The sequence below is a fragment of the Indicator indicator genome, chromosome 9 (genome assembly GCF_027791375.1).
Source record: "Indicator indicator isolate 239-I01 chromosome 9, UM_Iind_1.1, whole genome shotgun sequence".
Taxonomy (NCBI): domain Eukaryota; kingdom Metazoa; phylum Chordata; class Aves; order Piciformes; family Indicatoridae; genus Indicator; species Indicator indicator.
Genome location: NC_072018.1, coordinates 21322804 through 21339647, shown reverse-complemented (window position 1 = coordinate 21339647; position 16844 = coordinate 21322804). Strand labels below are relative to the sequence as shown.

Here is a 16844-nt window from a genome sequence, read left to right as displayed (position 1 = left end):
ATTCAAGGTATGGCCTCACCGGTGCTGACTAGAGGGGGACAATCACATCCCTAGACCTGCTGGCCACACTACTCCTGATTCCAACCAGAATGTCATTTGCCTTCTTGCCACCTGGGCACACTGCTGGCTCATATAACTAATATTAAATACTTTATTGGGAATATTATTAGTATTCATTATTATATAGTATTTACTGAATGTCATACTGCTTTTGTTTATACTATAATTACTTTAGATACTTTTGATAACACTAAAAATTACTAAATACTAAAATTTGTATTAAATATTATTAGCATTAAAATGTTATTAAATTTAGTGTTAGTATTTAGATACTAGAAATTAGTATCAAATGCTGAACAATCCACATTCACATCCCATTTTAAAAGCAGTTTTAACTTTGACGATTTTTAGCCTGTCAAGGTAAATCCGGAGAAAGAAAGAGGTCTATACTAATATTCAGTCTTAGGTTTCATTTAACCCATGATTTTTAATTTCTCGTTATTTTACTTCTTCAGAAAGTATATCAATGTAACTCAAAATAGCATCTAAACTAGATGATAACTAAAGATTTAAAATTAGATGAAGCAGAATTTGGGATTTAAAACTAAGACTTAGTCAAAGTGTTAGCAGAGGTAACTACCACCATTCCTAAATACAAAGCATCAGCACTTGTACAGCACTCCAAGATGCATGTGCAGCCACCCTGATGTTTTCCTTAACACTCTACAACTATGAAATAACTTTTCACAAAATTTCAATGGCATACATATTCACTCATGAATACTGTAACCCTTTGTGTATGTACTTTTTGCTTTAATCTGCCACAAGTCTGTCTGTGGACTTACAGAACTATGTCATTGCTAAGGCAGTTTTAGTAACCACTTTCTGAAACTGCAAGAGCTACCCTGTGCAGGATAGAAGCAGAGTTTCAAGGCAAGCTACAGAACCAGTTTTAAACCGGCTAGACAAGACAGAGAAAATGAAACTAAGAGAGAGGAACAAACATGTAATGAAGCTTTCCAAGGCTAATATTAAAGCTAGTCTGTGAGCAGTGTAATTAGTAACACATATATTGCTATATTCCATCTCTACCCCATCTGGTGCAAAAATCCTAATTCCTCTCAGGTCTCCTATGACCACATTTCTCTGCAATTCCTTCACTTTCCTGCCTCTGGTCCCCCAAATCTCAAAATCAGCAAGTATTCCTCAGCTATTCCTCCCGTTCATTATCGGTGAAAGGCAATATACCACAGTGTAGTTGCTTCTGAATTGAAGTGGTCACCTGGCAGATAAAGTATTTGCAATTAATCTGGAGATAAAATCTGCTACTTTAGGTCTCCCTCTGCTACACAGTTAACAACATTCACAAAATTTTAAAAAGCTGAGCTCTCTAATACTGTCGAATGAAACGGATACTGGCAAATACCTTCAAAACCTGGAAGGGCAGGATAACCATCAATAGGATCCCATCAATGTAGCTGCCTAAGGAACCAGACTAGCAATGAAGGTGTTAACAGAGGCAACGATTGCTGATTACTCTTGGTTTAGGATTTTTATTTTCAGTTGAGCCTCATTTGTCTGCATATTAAGTCTACATCGTAACTTAGCAAGTACAAAGCCACTCTAAATTTTAAGATAGTTGAGCTCAAACAATAACTAAAATTAGGACATCTGCTGTAGAAGATATAATAACATATGAAATATTTTACCATGAAGTAAAAGCTACTATGAGGAGGAACTGCTGAAATTTTAAATACATCAGTAAGAATCCAGGCTCCATTTTCCAGTTAACAAACAACCTTAAAAATTCATGCTGTAGGGAATCAAATCACACCTAGACTACTAGCCAGAATTTTTACCTACCTATAGTAGAATATTGAAATGGAGCTTTCATTACACTCAAGAGATTAGGCAAACTGGGATATGCTAGAACAAGAAAGAAATTAATTTCAGTTTGAGAAGCCTTTACAGAGAGCAGTCTATCCACTGCTTCCTCCCATTTGTAACAGAAGAGGGCTAAGGATTCCACTGCATTCATCCTACTCCCTCAAGTAACTGGCTTTCAAACCATTTATACCTTTAATGATTAAAAATAGTACTTCAGTTTCAACCCAGAGACTTACTACTTAACAGTACACATTATGAAAACGTTCTGGGAATGGAAAGAAAAACGCACGATACAAGCATCAAACTTAAAAATTAAGAAATTAATAATGCAGCTGAAAAAGTAGGAACCAATGCACTGAACTCAAAGCTCCTAATGAAACACTGGCACTGAAGCAAACGCACTCACATGCTGAGAGAACGCAAAGAACATGAATTAATAAAATCTTAATCATGTCAGTAATTCTCTGAAAGCATACCAAAGCCACAAAGAAAAAACAAGCACAGAAGAATCAATAAAGGAGTTTACCTAGTGTCAGAAAGTATAAAGAGATAAATAAAATCTAGTGCAGTTGTACTCATCTAACACAAATGAGAGACCCACCAAACCCCAGCTGCAAGACCAGAATAACCAGAACCTAGCACAGCTTCTTAGGGAAAGCACTCTCACTAATAATGAGTAAGGAAACAAATCGATTTTATGGGATACCACCTCTGGTCAGATTGTCAGAATAGTCTTCATTATCTTTGGATTCAGGAGTAAAATGGAATGTGACAGCTGAATGAAAACTGAGAAAACAGCTATTGAGCTAAGATTCAACAGCAAGAGTATGGCAGAGGTAGCAGGGCAAACTCTGGTAAAATCATCACTGAAACCAGTTGAATGATGGTAGAGAATCTAGAAACAAAAATCTAAAACTAGTAAGAGAACAAAGCAATAAAATAAATATAACTGCATATTATATCTGTGTTTTCTTTATTTGAAAAAGAAAGATGGAAAAAATGTGTCTTACAATACACACATTTATGAACAAGCTACAGTATTACCTATCATCTCTTTCATACCCACCCTTAAATTTCAAAATAACTATCAGAGTTCTATTTATAACATTTAGAGAGAAGTCCTTAAAGTTTGGAAAAACATCACAAACTAGAAAACAATTAATAAAGTCAACTTCTTTCTTTTCTATTTAGCCTCTTAGCGAAAATTAAACAAATAACTAAATGCAGGCTTTCAATGTGACCGAAGGGGACATATACCAAGAGAGTTTTCATCAACAAAAGCTTGCCTTCAGGTACCTCACAGCAACCAGCTAAGTAAAGCATGATAGCTGATTAATTTTCAAGTTAAAATACATAGAGTACCCCTAGCATATTGATAGGTAGCGGGTTTTGTTTCTTCTGGCTTTTTAAGTTGTATCTCATGACCAAGAGACTATCCAAGGAACTCCTCACTACACTGCTGACCTGAACATCCCAAGATAACCATAATCCAGCAGTTTTAGCAATAGAGAATGAATATGCACCATCTCTATCACTATCATCTTCAAGTGAATGCAAGTCTATCAAGTTTTTGAGTAAGGGATGACACACATTCAAACCACAACCACACCTTGCAATCACTGCAAACGACTATCTGGTTTGTTACAGGTTTGGCTGTATTAAAAAACCACATATGCAGACATTAATAAATATTTTACTTTTCCACCATGGTCAAACTTGCTTTCCTGACCATACATTTTGCGGGCCACACCCTTCTGAATAACTCTGACACACCCAGAAAGTTAGCATGACTGCACACAGTAACTTCAGGTTGAAAACTCTTATCTCTGACTTGTAGTGTTTTAAGCCTTTCAGCATCTATGCATTTCTCTTTCTCTATGACCTCTCCCCAAGTCTAAGACATGAAATTAAGACACAATGACATTCCATCTTTAACTGATTTTGTAAAAGCACAAATCACTTTCACTAGCTTTTCTTTCTGCCCCACTGAACAAGCATAAAACATCCTGGAACTTACTTTTTCCTTAATAATATCAAAATAAGCATTTTCAATAAATCTGTTACAGGTTTCCAAAAACCTCTCATTCTAACTTTAGTTAATTCTTAGGTTCTGATATTTAATAGCAACTATCTTCTCAATCTGACTCTCTGAAAAGACAACAATAACTTCAGAGATCTCTCAATCTTATGTTTATTAACTGTGGAGAAACTCAGTCCAGATCCTTCAGTTATTTCTAACAATTTTAAATGTATCTCATGAATAACCATACATCTTCTCAGATGTCTCAGAATATTAATATGAATGAATATTTTTGAAGTACACATGAAAAAAATCTGATCTACCTTTTCCCCTACCAGTTCATGCAAAGTTCTTGTGAAAATGGGCTACTCATTAAAAGAAATAAAATACATACTCAGGGCTATTTAATGCATTTAGCGAACATTTGTTATCTTTTTTATACCACTGTGATAAAAAAAATTGTCTTTCCAAAATAAAACTTGTATTCATTAAATAAATGTTATTGTGCCCCAGTGTACCAATTAGTTAAGCTGATCACTCATCTTTGCCCTCAGATAACTTTCAGTTAACAAGTAACTTGTTTTTCTGTTTAAACAGTAACATCATTTCAAATATAGCAATAAAATACATCAGAAACACTATTTGCCTGTCTAGTGATTCTGGATCAGACACTTACTCCCTTATGTATCACTCTCTGCAAACATAAAAAATATGGATTAAAACATCAACCTCTACAAATGTATTGCATTAGACATCTACTCTAAGATCTACTGATTCAAGTTAAGCACAAGACATAGGTATCTCCCAACACATTTTTGGGCTAGACATACTGAGAAATTTCTAAAAAAATAAAAGTAAAAAGGCTTCACAATCTCTTTGAGATGTTCTTAGATTTGTTCTTATTTAGTTCCAAGTTGTAATAATTACATCAGACAAAATTTCTACCATGACTGTGACAATGTCATCTGACTAGAATCTAGTAAATCACTTAAAATCCTATTTCAAGTTTGTTGTTTTGGTTTAAGTTCACCCCTTTGTTTTTACAGCATCAGAAAAATAATAAACAAACAAACAAAAACCACTGAAACGGTCCATACGCTTAGTACAAATTTTCAGTAGCTGAAATGCTCTCAGCATGCACAAACCATGGACCAAACCTTGCCCTATACATCTGTCCTAATTTCAGGATGACACACTGCACTACCCACTCTCTCCAGCACCAACACATCCTCACAAGCTCCTTTCCCCTCCCCACCCCAACCCACATTTTCTTGGCAAATACCCTTAACCCCTCTTCTGTGGGAGGACTGACTACCTGCTTGGTGAGAAGAAGTAAGACCTGATACACTTGTCTGGGTTAAGAAGGTAACATGACTCAACTCCAGGTCATAGCATAATACAGTAGTCTGAATACATGTTGGTACATTATGTACTGCTGCATAATAAACATCTGCCTTTGTGTGTCGAAAATCTAGTGTAAGTATTCCGCCTGTGCCTTCAAATAACAAGAATGTAAGGGAAAAATAATATTTGGATTAAAGTACATTAACTCCCTTACTAAGAACTTCAAGTTGCATTAAGGACCTTACTGATAGGTTGAAAGAAGACAAAGCTGGCATATAAGAATCTAACTTCTGGTCGCAGTTCTCCAATTTCCACTTGTTTGCACACAGTCATTTATCAGCCACTGGCTCTCCACAGGTGTTAAAGAAAAATAACATCACTTATTCTTAAGTGCCTGATGATCTTGGCATAAACAACTATTAATGCTGTATTTCATTGGTGAAAATCACAGTAAAGAATGCCCCAACTGCAGGATAATCTAAATTCTTTTAGTATTCAGCTTCTGGGTGTGGGCTGTTCGTTGCTTGTTTTGGTTTGTTTTTTTGTTGGTTTGTGTTGGTTTTGTTTTTTTTCTGTAAACTGTGCTTATGTCAATAATAGCCATTAAGAATATAAAGAACACCATCATCTAGGCTTTTTCAGAAGAATAAGTTCTTCTCAATTCATTCACGTGAAAAAAAAAAAACCCAAACATTTTTTGCATGAGAAGATCTGTTTTATTTTTTTTCAATAGATTTCATTTTATTTCCCGGAACTCTTCAATTCTAGCACTCTGGTTATTTAATAAATGTGCAAGCTTCTGGGAAAGGTTAAAAGTTTACAAGATAAAAATAGAAACCACTACATACAACACTTTATCGTGTATTTTCACTCCTACAACCATTCCCCCTGTCTGTAACAGAAAAGGACACCTGTTTCTATCCAGACAGTGTCTTGCAACAGCTTTGATCTGACATCCAAGAAACTCTTGCAATCTGTGGGCTACTTGTAGGTTCATGACAGAAAGGGAGAGCGAGCTAAAGAGCTACTGTCTCTGCCAAACTATGAGAGCGCGTATATAGTGAGCTGAGGTTTGTCCTTATTGTCCCTCCAAGCACTCCTACCATGAGTGTTCTTCTCCCCTTCTTTGTGCCTTCACTAAAATCACAGGATCAACGAACTGTTTTGAATAGAAAACACCTTTAAGATCATTAAGTCTCCACACAACTGGCTTCAGCCCATCCAGGACCCTCTGCAGAGCCTTCCTACCCTCAGGCAACGCAACTCTCTCTCCCAGCTTAGTGTCATCTGCAAACTTCACGAGGATGCACTCACTCAATGCCCTGCCCTTATCCCAAACAGGGTGACACTGGATTTTCAATGGATAATCTAATTGAAGGGATGCAGGGGAGGGAAAGAAGAAGTAAGAGGATGTGGGGAGGAGGGTTAATTTCAACTGGACCTGTAACTTGATCTTGATCCAGCTGATCAAATGGCCAGACAAGAATTAACGTTGGCAGGCTTTATTCATTTTCACAACTGCACATTTAACAGCTTGAAGCACATGTGAAATCACACACCTTCAGAAGAGCAAGTCTGATGAGGTCTCTTTGCTGTATGGGGGTCCACACCTCAGAAGTCTTTCTGTAAGATCCATGTTTCACAATTTTTTTAATCCACTAATCTTCCTAATTTAACACTGAAGGAACACTAAAAGCAAGGCATTTTTAATCAGAACCATTTCCACAAGCTTCTGGATTCTGTGAACAAAAACCTTTAAATCAAGAATTATATTTGTGTAATCACTGAAGAATTATTACAGTTCAGAACTAGAAAACACAAAACATTCAAATCACCCTTTTTACTACTCTAGTCCTCAAAAATCCATTTTGTTTCCACTGAACAACCTCATCCCAAAGAAAGTCTGGAGGATATGAACTCCTTTCAGTACTGCTATAAATCTAAATAAAGAAGTAGAATTAACTGAATGAGGGATCACAAGTAAGAGAAGCAAGAAGCCCTGGATCAGAGATTTCCCCAAGGTTTGGATACAGACAGGTACTTGATATAGTAAACTAAGCAAGAAAGTGTCTAGCAAGTGAAGACTTCTATGTGAAAAAAATCTGCAATTAAGAACACTTCTGTTTCTCTATCCACAGTGTACATAAAGACAGTTTATCAAAAGAAAGATGGGAAAAATATTTAAATTGTGTAAAATTGTAATATGAAAACTTAAGATTAATGTATCAAAATTTAAATAGTAATAAAAACAATATTCCATGTCTGAAACACAGAGAAATGACTGAAAGCCATTATTAAGCATTTGGAATGAGAGACTGACTAAGCATGGCAATTTTCAGTGCAAATAATCTCTTCCATGCCCACAGAAAGAGCCACTTCTTCATTTCAGGTTATTCAAATAGCTTGGCTCAACTACTTATCCATTGGAAATGAAACAACTAACTGAAGGCTGCACAACAGCAAAAAGCCAATTTCCCACACTGTGAAAATGCCAAAACTGAAGTTCTGCTCCAAGTGCAATCGGACACAAAAGTTCCACCAAAGTTTTGCATTTGTTCAGTCATTAAGATGCACTATTAGAAGCACAAAGCTACAACCACAAAATTTAGAACAGGCTACAAAAACTGCAGAACTTGGACAAGCTCTTAAATTGTGTGTTTTTGGTATGAGTACTAAAGCTACCTCCTTCATACCTAGTTCAAGTGGAGTTGAAGCTATAACACACAGTCAGCAGTGGGAAATGAAAAAGCTTCAAGAAATTAACAGGTTAATCTTACAACTGGTTGAAAAGTAGCCTATTTTAATAGCTACCAAGCACGAAGAAATTAAATGTATTCAAGAAAAGAGTCCAAGCAAATATAAATGCAAAATAACACTTGAACAATTTAAAGCTGAGTTAATGGTTAAAATAAACCATGAAATCTCATCACGAGCAGTAAAGGCAATATTTCAGAAGTAAACTCAGACAAAAATTGTTTAGAAAAAAACAGCAAAGCACGAGAATACAAAAAAAAATTATACACATATAAATATATAGGCTGAGAAAATATTGTCACCTCTGTTTACAATAAGTGGCTTCATGGGTGATACTACCCACAAACAAAATCATACGTTAGAACCATGGAAATGCGCAGGTTGGAAAAGACCTTTAAGATCATCAAGTCCAACCATCATCTAGCACTACCAAGTCTGGTACTAAACCATGTTGCTTAGCACCACATCTCTGCATCTTTTGCACACCTCCAGGGACGGAGGTTCAACCCCCATCCCAACTATTCCAGTCTTTGTGGACTCTTTCAGTGACAAAGTTTCTTCTAATATCCCATCTAAAACTCTCCCAGGTTCATTGAGGCCATTTCCTTTCATCCTATCAGTTGTTACTAGGAAAAAGACACCAACACCCATCTCACTATACTCTCCTTTCAGGGAATTGTAAGCACCAAGAAGGTACCACTCAGCCTCCTTTTCTCAAGACCTGACAACCCCAAGTCCCTCAGATGCTCCTCACAAGACCTCTTAATCCACATCCTTCACCAGCTTCATTGCCCTTCTCCGGACCTGTTCCAGAACCTCAGTGTCTTGTAGTGAGTGTCCCAAAACTGAACACAGTACTCTAGGTGTGGCTTTATCAGTGCTGAATACAGGGGGACAGTTGCTTCCCTGGTCTTGATGGTCACACTATTCCTGATACAGGCCAGATGTTGTCAGCCATCCTGGGCGCCTGGGCACAGGCTGTCTCATATTTGGCTGAATATCAATCAGCCACATTTCCATCCACTCTTCCCCAAGCCTGTAGTGTTGCAGAGTTGTTCTGACCCAGCTGAAGGAGCCAGCACTTTGCTCTGTTGAATCTCCTAAAATTGGCCTCTGGCTATTAATCCAGCCTGTACCACAGCTGAAACAGCTAACGAAAATAATCAGCATCCTTTCAAATGATCACAGCTACAAAGTAAGAGCTGTGAAAGCTTCAGCTCATTGACATCTACTTGCTGGATGCTTTGATTTGAGAAGGGTTTTATGAAGTTATGTGAGAAACAGTTTAAAGCACCAGACTGGAATGAAAACTTTTCCACAGTATAGTAAATGCTCAACAATTTAGGGCAGAACGTGCAAAATTATCCCATATCCAATTGAAGCTGCAGGGGGATGGAGGTGATCAGAATGTAATTACCTGAGCTAATTATCTTGTATAACCTCAAGCCGTATGCCACTTTTCAAAACTGTCATGGGATCTCTCACGGCAATGGGTTAAGCCTCCTGCTTTAAGTTTAAACTGAGAGACAGCAGTTGGGTAAGCAGCTTTTACTAATATTACTTTGATATAAGCTAAACATTCAGAGGAAGCAATGCAGCACACCAAACATCAACACCATTTCCTGAGTATTCTTTGGAGGTCTTATTCACTCATTGGATTAGTCCTTAGATTACTTCCTTCTAAGGCCCTGTAACAGCATGACAGCAAAGACAGCCAGCTTCCAACAGGATGTGTAACTGCCTTCCAAAACAAACCATGTACCCCTTGGAGGTGTCCTGACTACTGACAGTGGCCCAGTCTGACTTAGCAAGACCCACAGGAAGAATTCAAACTCAGGACACCCCTTTGAAAACATGGAAGGATTACAAACGCTGACTGTACGGTATTTTGACAGACACAGATTGCTTCCAACAATTGCTCAATTTCCCACTGCTCACAGATGTATTAATACCACACTACCAAGGAGCAGACTGTACTATTCGTTTTAGATCACTGATTTTCTCCTCCTAAGTCCCAAAAGAGCAGCAGACCACTAAACCAGAAAGAAGCCGACATTTTATTACACACTGAAAAGATGAGCTTTCTTGGGAATCTACCCTTCAATGAAATTGTTCAGAATAACTTCACAAGGCTCTGTATTTTAAGGTGTATTTCAAAGAGCTGTAAAAGGGTTAGCTTTGGTGCTTTTATTGATGTTACCGTAAACTCAAACATTAACACAATGTAGTTCTTTTAAAACAGATATTTAGGGCGTTTTTTTTTCCTGAAGAGTTTTAGATGCGGGTTGCCAGCAAGTGTAATTTTTCCAGCATAAGGAGGAAACTCTAAGTTTTTCTATAGCTTTATTCTAAACCACAGAAACCAAACACTGTAAGACATTGAAGAAGACAAAGAAAATATGCTGACCTGAGTCAGATTCTTTCATAAAGGAAAATGTAATTTTGAGACAGCTCTAACGGGTATGTCTAAAGCCAGTATTTTAAGAAAAATAATAATCACTTTTTTGAAGTTCATCCTTTCAATAGCTGACCACTAAAAACTTTTTAAGGAATATAACATAACAATGAGCTCATGCTACGAAAGCTGCATTACCACCAAGAAAAAAAATACTTAATGTTACAGACTGACAAATTACAATAAGAGACACTGAAATATCCTGGTATTATAGAGCACAAAAATGCTGCTTAGCTTTATACCTTTCCACACTACAACACTCAATGTCAATCCAAGTCTGTGTTTTCTCCTACCAGCAATTAAGTACAATGGAGAGCTCTGGGTTGCCACCAAGTAAGTTGAACGATGTTGGCAGTAACTACTTTTAGCTAGGATCATGCGTTACAATTATCACAGTGCCCTCAAGTAGCTCTTAAGGCACTGCTAATGCTTTCTTGGCTAATTAAATTAAGATAATCTTGTATGCATTTCTAAAATGTCCAACTAATATGCTGATATAAGAGTGTTTATTTCACAATAAATGCATTAGTTTTCTTGATCAACATTTTTGATTTGTGCTTTGAGATGACTGAGAAAAATCATTTCAATTGCCAAGTAAGTGTTATCAACAATCACAACTCAATATCTGAAAACATCAAATAATCCAGAGTACAAATTTAACCAGTTATCGTTACAGTATCCTCAACTCTTTTATAATGTGATTTAAGTCCTCTGGATTTATGAGCCTTGTGTTACAAAATTCTATGTTTCTGAAAACTTTGGAAAATTTTGACAGGCTTTTCTTGTCAAAATGCTTTAATATAAAGCCATAGCACTTTCCATGATTTAATACAAAAAAAGAAAAAAAAACAAAAACCTCTATTAAGATAGAAACGAAATTTATGTAAGGATAGCTTCAATTTCTATTAAATTGTCTGTAAATCAGTCCTGCAGATAGAAAGAAAGCATAGCCTAGCTCTTCCTCTCCATACTCTCACTATGCACTCTGCTATGACATCATTTCAGAGAAACAACTTCTTGGCTCCTTGATCATTTAGTGAGGGATTTTGTTCATTTTACTCTGTCTTCTGGTCAGTGAACACACATGTATTCATCTCAGCAACTAAATGCATGGTCACCAGTCAATAATTCAGAGCAGTTTACTTTTCAAAGACTGACGTCATTGCTTTCTCCAAGATGAGCAACTACTCTAGATTGAACAGAGAGATAAAAGCATTTAGGCTATTATAGCCCATTTCCACAGAATGCGGGCTGCTTCCACATTCACATGAAACCAAAATGGGCACTATTTATATGTACTGAACATAACATTGAGCTAGAAGCCTAGAAACTTAAGTTCTTGGAAGAGGAAAGATTCAATCCTGTCCTTGTAAATGTATGCAAGAAAAAAAAAAAATCTTTATGTATATCAGAAAAAGCCAAAAGGAAAAAGGAAGATGGGAAAAGGAAATGGATATAAAAGATGTAGAAGGCAACTTCTAACCTCGTCTGGCCTAATCAGCATCTTACAGGATGCTATTAGATTACTAACTCAGTTCTGTTGCTAACGAGGAACAAATAGATGATCTTTTTAAATACATTCTGAAAGGTAATTACAGAAAAGCATTTCTCTGAGAGTCCAAGTCAGAACCTCTGTGGAAGAAAATTAAGTCACACAGTGCAAATAAGAAGCACACCATCTCTGCCAGAGCTCTGAACTCTAGCTGCCCATTAACCCGATTAACTGCTGGTAGCAAGGCTGGTTTCCTGACATGTCACCCCAAAGATTTCAAAAGGACATGCTGTACCAGTCAACTTTGAACAAAACAAATCCATACAACTGCATGAAAACGATCCCAGTATGTTCTCTAGACAAAACACAGCCTCAGTAGCTGACTCCCAACAGTCATTTCCAAAAGCAAAGGCTTTGTCTTCCTACTGCTGTACTTATTCATGTTCTAATCACTGAAATCCTTCTCTGGCACTACTTAAAGACAACTCAGGAGCTCAAGATGATGCTGTAATGCTGATAAATATTTACATCTGAAAAATAAAAACAGTTGTACAAAGACAACGTTAAAACGCAGTGGGAGGTATTTATATTTGTATATTTTTATATATGTATATATAAAACTTAAATTCACAGAGAGAAAGGGAAAAAAAAAACCTCCTGGGTAAATTCTACTCATCTTTGGCAATGTTTATTAAACAAACAAAATCTACCTCAAATGGACGGGATCTGTTGTGAAATGAAACAAATCTGTTTCCATAAATCAGCATATACCCTTCAAAGAAATCCTCTTTTAGAAAGATGGGCAAATAACCTGGAATATATTTACAGATTTTATTACAGTATTTTGCAAAATCTCCTTTCCTTATGTCACGGCAATGGCATAATTTAAACATTTTAATGACCTGTAATATAAAAATACTATTAATAGATTAAAAATATTTGGAAAGAAGACAAATCTATTTTACTTCTCTTAGCAGCAGTAAGCTCCCTGCAAAGTAAGCAAGTAAGGGTTACACCAAACTGCCTCACAAACCGCAAGACCCATGATACAAATAAAGAGAAACTGCACAGGAGAACAAGCAGAACAGCTTTCTATAGCTGTGGTGCTGCAGCCTCATGAGCATAACGAAATTAAACAAGGAAAAAATAGGCAACAACAAGGAAAACTGAAAGAAAGGGAGTAACTGTGAAGCATGAAAGAACTGAAAGAGACACAGAGAAAGTGGTTGAGAGTTTTTTAGTGTTTTAAAACTAACAGGGTGGGGCAAAAGATTTTCTGACTGCTCCAGGAGTCATCCTTCTGAGCAGCCTCTGGCTGCTACTGCTGTTTTTCAGCCTGATTAACTTCCCAACTAGCAGAGGCTAGTACATGGTCAGTTAGCACGACTTCCAAATGCTTGACCCTGAATTTTCACTTTCATATTTACATTGCTTTTAAAATATGTATGCACATCAGGCAACTATAACCAGTAGTTTAAATCTCAAAAGCAATAAATGAAGTTTATCCAGGAAAAAAAAAAAAAAAAAAAAAGGCTTGCCTAGAATTTAAGCAAAACAAACAAAAAAAGCAAACCACAGCAACCAGTTGTCAACAAATCTGGTTAGGAACAACAACGGGGAAAAAAAAAAAAAAACAATAAAAAAACCTCTTGAACTCTTTCTTCCAATTAGAATTTACCAAATGTTAACTTTCTAAATGAGGCTGTAGAATTCACTTGCCCTTAGATTGCAGAAAGCATTCAACTTAAACTTGACGGCAAAATTACATCCTCCCCGCTTGGGGGAGTGGGGCTTGTCACAAAAACGGGGGACTTTTCTCAAACATCAGCTTAGTCCTATGGAAGCCTCCGCGAACACCCACCCCAGCGGATCTGAGGTCATTTAGGGAAAGGGGAAAAAAAAAAAAAAAAAAAAGGCAGCGAGGATTGCGAAGTTGCTGCAGGCGCAACTCCCAACTTTTGTCTGGCAACCGGCGCAGCGCCGGGCGCGGCCGCAGGGGGAGCCCCGCACCGCCGCCGGACCCCCGCCAGCCGCCGCCGCCGCGCCGGCCCTGCCTGCCCCAGCCCGGCGCAGACACCGGCAGTGGCAGGGCAGCAACTTCACCTCCCGTGTCCCTGTCTGTCCCTCAGATGCCCCCGCCAGCCCCAGCCCCTTTCAGGGGCCTGCGCCTTTCGCTGCCCCAGCTAAGACCGCCTTCCCCCCGCCAAGCAAGGAACCCAGCTGGGACGCGGCGGGCGGCTCTCCGCAGCCACCTCCTCCCTGTCCTCGCGTCCCCCCGCCGGCTCCACTGTCTCTCCTCACCTCAAGCTCCCCGCCAGCTTCACGGTTCCTCCTCAGCCCAGACTCCCTGCCGGCTCCAGCGTCCCTCCTCTTTGCCTCAAGCCGGCAGCCGTCACGGCAATCTACCACCAACAACCCCCCCCAACCCCGGCCCCAGCTCCCATACCCGCGCCCCCCCCACACACAGCCCGGCAGCAGCGGCGCTGTCCGCAACGACTCCCTGGCCAAGGCCCTCACGGCTACTGCTGTCCCCCGCCCCGAGCCTCTCTCTCTCCCTGTCTCCCGTGAATGCTTCTGGTCCTTACCCGCGCTGCCGCTGTCTCCTCCAGCCCGGCCGCATCTGCCTTGGTGCCCCTTTTGGAAGAGCGGGTCCGGGACGAAATGAAATGGCTGCCGGCTCCGGCCGCAGCGGCCGCCGCTTTGCCCAGGGGGCGCAAAGAGCTCTTCCTGGTGTTCACCATGGCCCCGGGAAGGGGGGACACGGGGGGCCGCCGCCGCTGCCGCCGCTGCCGCCGGCGCGGAAGGAGGAGGGAGAGTAGACAGGCGGGGGCTCGTGTAGGGAGGGGAAGGGGAGGGAGAGGGGAAAAGGGGGGAGGAGGAGGAAGCAGAAAAAGTCCCCTGGGGAAGCCGGCCCGCCAGGCAGAATCACAGACAGAGCCACGCCAGCTCCTCCCGTCGCTGTTGCCGCTGCCTCCTCGGCTCAGTCTCACGCTAACTGGCCGCCATTACTGTCCCTTCTCCCTTTCTCTCGTCGGTCCGCGATGAGGCCGCTAATTACCGCCAGGGGGCGTTGCGGTGCCGCCGCCGCGCGCAGGCCGAGGCGGCCCCCGCTGCGTACGTTCTAGCACGGCGCCGGCGCGCTCTATGGGCCTGGCGCTAGCTGCTGGGGGGAAGGTGGTAGACGGCAGCGCCCGGCGGCGTCCCTCGGGAGTGGGGTGGCAGTGGGGTGTTTGACTGTACCTTCCTTGTCGGGCCCGGGGCAAAGGACTGCCGGGGGCGCACCTCGTAAACGGAGGGACAGCGACTGCCTGCTTCACAGCAGGCGGGGCGGTTTCCAGGGAAGCTGGGGCGGGAGATACATTGACTTTGTGAAGCTGAGGGGAGCGGCGGAGACCGGGCGGCGTCGGCACTGGTCCTGCGGCAGGACCAAATCAGGCTCTGAGGTTCAGGGCCTGGGCCATGGCCTGCCCGAAGCCTGTCAGGAGCTGACGAGCCGCTGGCTGGGCCTTGCCCGGCGCTCCCGGCTTAACCTATTGGGGCGGTGCAGTCGCCGTCTCCTGAAGGGTTAAGCTTAGGGATGTGGATGCGCTGAGGTGAGGAGTTCAAGACCAGGGAAGCAGCGGCTGTCCGGGGTCGCGGGGCCGGAGGGAAAGCCGCTGTTCACAACCGAAAAGGGTGTTCTGCCCCGGGACCTGGGAACACCTGCTCACCCATGCAGGTGATGTGACAAGCGAACAGATGCTCCTAGGATAGGATCTTCACGATTTTAACGTGAAAAACTATTTCACAGCCTGGTGAGTCTCACTATTAAGGAAGCCTCTTGATAGCCAGGCTATCAGGAACGCTGCCTTGCTTCACCTGCGATACAAGTTCCCAAAAACATCTGCTGTATTTTGCCCCGTAGCTTCAAGTTGTGTTTGATGTTCATTGTTCAGTCGTTGGAATGCTCATTTTTCTCTCACCACCCTCCTCTATCACACTTTTAACGACCACATTTCAGAGGGAAGAAGGATAGTACATTATTACTTCATACTGGATGTCTAAACGCTTTTCAGACTATTCACTAACTAATCCAATCACTTCTCATTGATGTGCATTTAAGAATCACTCCTCCCTGACCACAGCCTCTTGCCTTTTTCTGAACTTAACCACAGTGCCTGCATATAAGCCCCCAAATCATATGCTTTGTAAAAGAAATGTAGCCAAGTAATACAAGATTAGAGCTGCAGGTGACAAAGTCTCAAGCTTTTAATTTTCACATGGGTTTGTTTGGCATCACTGGGCAAGTTATTACAGTGTTTTCTGCTTCTTTAACAAAAAGAATAGCATAATAAGATTACTGAATACATGGCTCAAGCCTGTTAGACTCAAGCAAGCTTTATCAAAACATTTTTATTTAAAGATGGAAACCACAATGCTTTTCTAAAGAACAATGTAAAAACTACTATTCTGCTTTACCCGAGTACTCCCACATCTTCCAAGATTAAAATCTGAAAAATATGTTAGAACATAAAAGTACAAAATACAGAAATCCAAAATACAACAAAGCCATTAGAATATATAAGAAATCACCTGTTTAGATTTCCAAGCAAAAGTTTTATTACTGTGAATTGCAACAAAATTTTATTTTAATGAGATAATCCAAAATACAGTGTGTTTTGAAGTAGGAACTGGGTTTTTTTTCCTCAACTGATCCTTTCTTATTTGGAGCAGTCTATATTGCCAAAGCTAGTTCATCTGTTTAAAAATCTGCAAGGTTCTGCTCCATGAGATCAGTTTTGTTATGCAGTTGTTCTGTTCCATGAGATTAGTTTTGTTATGCTTCGTATCTTTTAATTTTCTTTCATTTCTTCAAGGCTGGGAGAGTTGGGTTTGTTCAGCCTGGAGAAGAG

At 40.2% G+C, this 16844-nt stretch overlaps 1 protein-coding gene across 2 annotated transcripts in view; it reads right to left on the bottom strand.

Moving 5' to 3' along the window:
* Nucleotides 1-14693, bottom strand: part of ATAD2B (ATPase family AAA domain containing 2B) — a 75285-nt gene extending 60592 nt beyond the window's left edge. Inside the window, exons 1-3 of one of the 2 annotated variants that reach the window (XM_054383440.1) lie at nt 14538-14693; nt 13810-13823; nt 4330-4351 (exon numbers count right to left, since the gene is read on the bottom strand). In XM_054383440.1, coding sequence (XP_054239415.1) covers nt 4330-4351; nt 13810-13823; nt 14538-14693 — 192 coding nt within the window. The remainder of the gene's footprint in view (nt 1-4329; nt 4352-13809; nt 13824-14537) is intronic. The other variant, XM_054383439.1, reaches the window with a different exon arrangement.
* Nucleotides 14694-16844: the final 2151 nt, after the last annotated feature.